This window comes from Amphimedon queenslandica, unplaced genomic scaffold (genome assembly GCF_000090795.2).
Source record: "Amphimedon queenslandica unplaced genomic scaffold, v1.1 AMPQUscaffold_13448, whole genome shotgun sequence".
Taxonomy (NCBI): Eukaryota; Metazoa; Porifera; class Demospongiae; order Haplosclerida; family Niphatidae; genus Amphimedon; species Amphimedon queenslandica.
The window spans coordinates 58,409-60,258 of NW_003546316.1; the positions used below are offsets into that span (position 1 = coordinate 58,409).

A 1,850-nucleotide genomic window follows, 5' to 3' on the forward strand; every position below is an offset into this window, starting at 1 on the left:
CTTGGACTGTTCGTGATGCTAACGGAGATGAGGAGACATGCCCTCGTGATGACATCATCACTGATCATGATGATGCTTCAGTTTTAATAAAAGTAAATCTACATGTATTTTTGATTTTACTATTAACAATTATTGTCTATTTTATTATTATTACTAGGTTGGTGATCCTGTAATTTCACTCCATCCATCATTCCCTCTCAGCTATGCTCCTGGTTAGAGCATTATAACTAATAAACAAATAAATAAATAAATAATAATTATTATTATTTATAGGTACTGTTATTGGTATAATGTCTGATGGATTAAGTTTCCTAGTTGAACTGTATGATGAAATGCAAGTATGCTATTAGCCTATTACATATCAATGATTACAAAAAATAGATGTACATGTAATTGATATTAATGAATGGTATTGTACTACTGCAGTTTGTAAATTGTAATATAGTATCTTTTATTAAACTATATATACATGTACATGTACATGTTTTGTAGGGTTTGGTGCCACGTCATGAATTATATTCATGTCCTCAGTCTAAAGTAGAGAAAGTGATTGAGTACATTAAGATACAGGAGAAGGCCTGGGTAGGTAAACCTGTCATTGCACGAAAACCAACTGACTACCTATTTTATCCAGGTTAGAAAAATAACAATATTGATAAAACATTTATTTATTATTATTATTATTATTAAGGTGTGGTTCTAAAGCAACAGGATTCATCACAAGATTTTGTCATACGTTGGTCTGATAACACCACTCATACAATTGTAAATCATTGCTATAGCTACGGTTTTTATAACAATATATTTTATTATGTGATTGCAGGAAGTGACAGATATGTTTGGCGAATTAACAAGACGACGCCCACTATACACTGATGATTATGTCATTGCATTACCAGAAGAAGGTTAAATAATTTTTTACCTGAAAACTGATGCATATAACATGATATCTGTACACTAACCATTGCTGTTAAGCTTACAGTAAATATCACTGATTGTTATTGGTCTATTAGATGATGGTGGAGGTGTGTGCTATCCTGGTAAGATCATTGGTGTGCAGGGAGAAAAGCTCATTATTCAGTTGCACAATAACAAACTGTGAGAATAGAATCCTTTTGTATTAATTTTATTTCTCTTATATACCAGTGATGTAGCAATAGCAATAAGCTACTAAAATCAAGCTATAAGCAAAAAATGTATTGTAGTGCATGAAGTAGAATCAGAAAATATTCTATTATAGCTCACTGCCTCTGCTCTGTTAAAAATGTTGCTGAGTGTATTACTAATGTACAGTAAATTTAACTTTTTTACAATTTAAAATGCAACTTCAATTATGATTATGACTTAGTTCTTTCTTATTTCTTTTTTCTAGTTGTTTAGCTTCATTTGATCATTGTTTCTGGATATCTGATTCATACTATCAAAACAGTGTACTAATGATAGGAAGAGTAAAGGAAGACACCAACAAATGAAGAAGAAAACTTGTGGCACACATTTAATAATAGACTAGATTATCAATTTATTGTCATCATAGATGTCATTGAAATAGAATGTAGAGTAGATCTTAGAATCAAAAATGTGTGGGAGTTGTTAGGTTAGGTGTGGTAACACTGTGGTCACTGGTCAGATCAGTAGACTAGACTATTTGCAACTAAAAATGTCTTTCCCTCGGTCTTTCTCTGGTTTTTTGTCTTCTCCTCCTTTTCTTTCTGAGCTAATAGAGCAGGTTGATGTTGGTACTAAGTGGTATCTCTTGGGCACACTGCTACACGTTGATAGTAAGAGATTGGATGGTTTTGAACAGCTACCAGGACATGATGATACAAGCAAGACATTAAAGATGTTTCAAC

The 1,850-nt window shown here is 32.2% G+C and overlaps 1 protein-coding gene across 1 annotated transcript; it reads left to right on the forward strand.

The window, feature by feature from the left end:
• The first annotated feature begins 6 nt into the window (after window positions 1–6).
• On the forward strand, window positions 7–1,577 carry LOC100641294 (uncharacterized). The gene is made up of 8 exons (XM_003385772.2): window positions 7–92; window positions 158–212; window positions 274–338; window positions 493–634; window positions 692–765; window positions 824–905; window positions 1,014–1,098; window positions 1,373–1,577. Exons 3-8 carry the CDS (start codon window positions 291–293, stop codon window positions 1,470–1,472), a joined length of 531 nt encoding a protein of 176 aa, XP_003385820.1. The 5' UTR covers window positions 7–92; window positions 158–212; window positions 274–290; the 3' UTR covers window positions 1,473–1,577.
• Window positions 1,578–1,850: the final 273 nt, after the last annotated feature.

Coding starts and splice junctions, on each gene's coding strand:
- LOC100641294 (XM_003385772.2), top strand. CDS start 291: ATGTCTGATGGATTAAGTTTCCTAGTTGAACTGTATGATGAAATGCAA. Junction 339..492: donor AACTGTATGATGAAATGCAA/GTATGCTATTAG, acceptor CATGTTTTGTAG/GGTTTGGTGCCACGTCATGA. Junction 906..1,013: donor CATTGCATTACCAGAAGAAG/GTTAAATAATTT, acceptor TTGGTCTATTAG/ATGATGGTGGAGGTGTGTGC.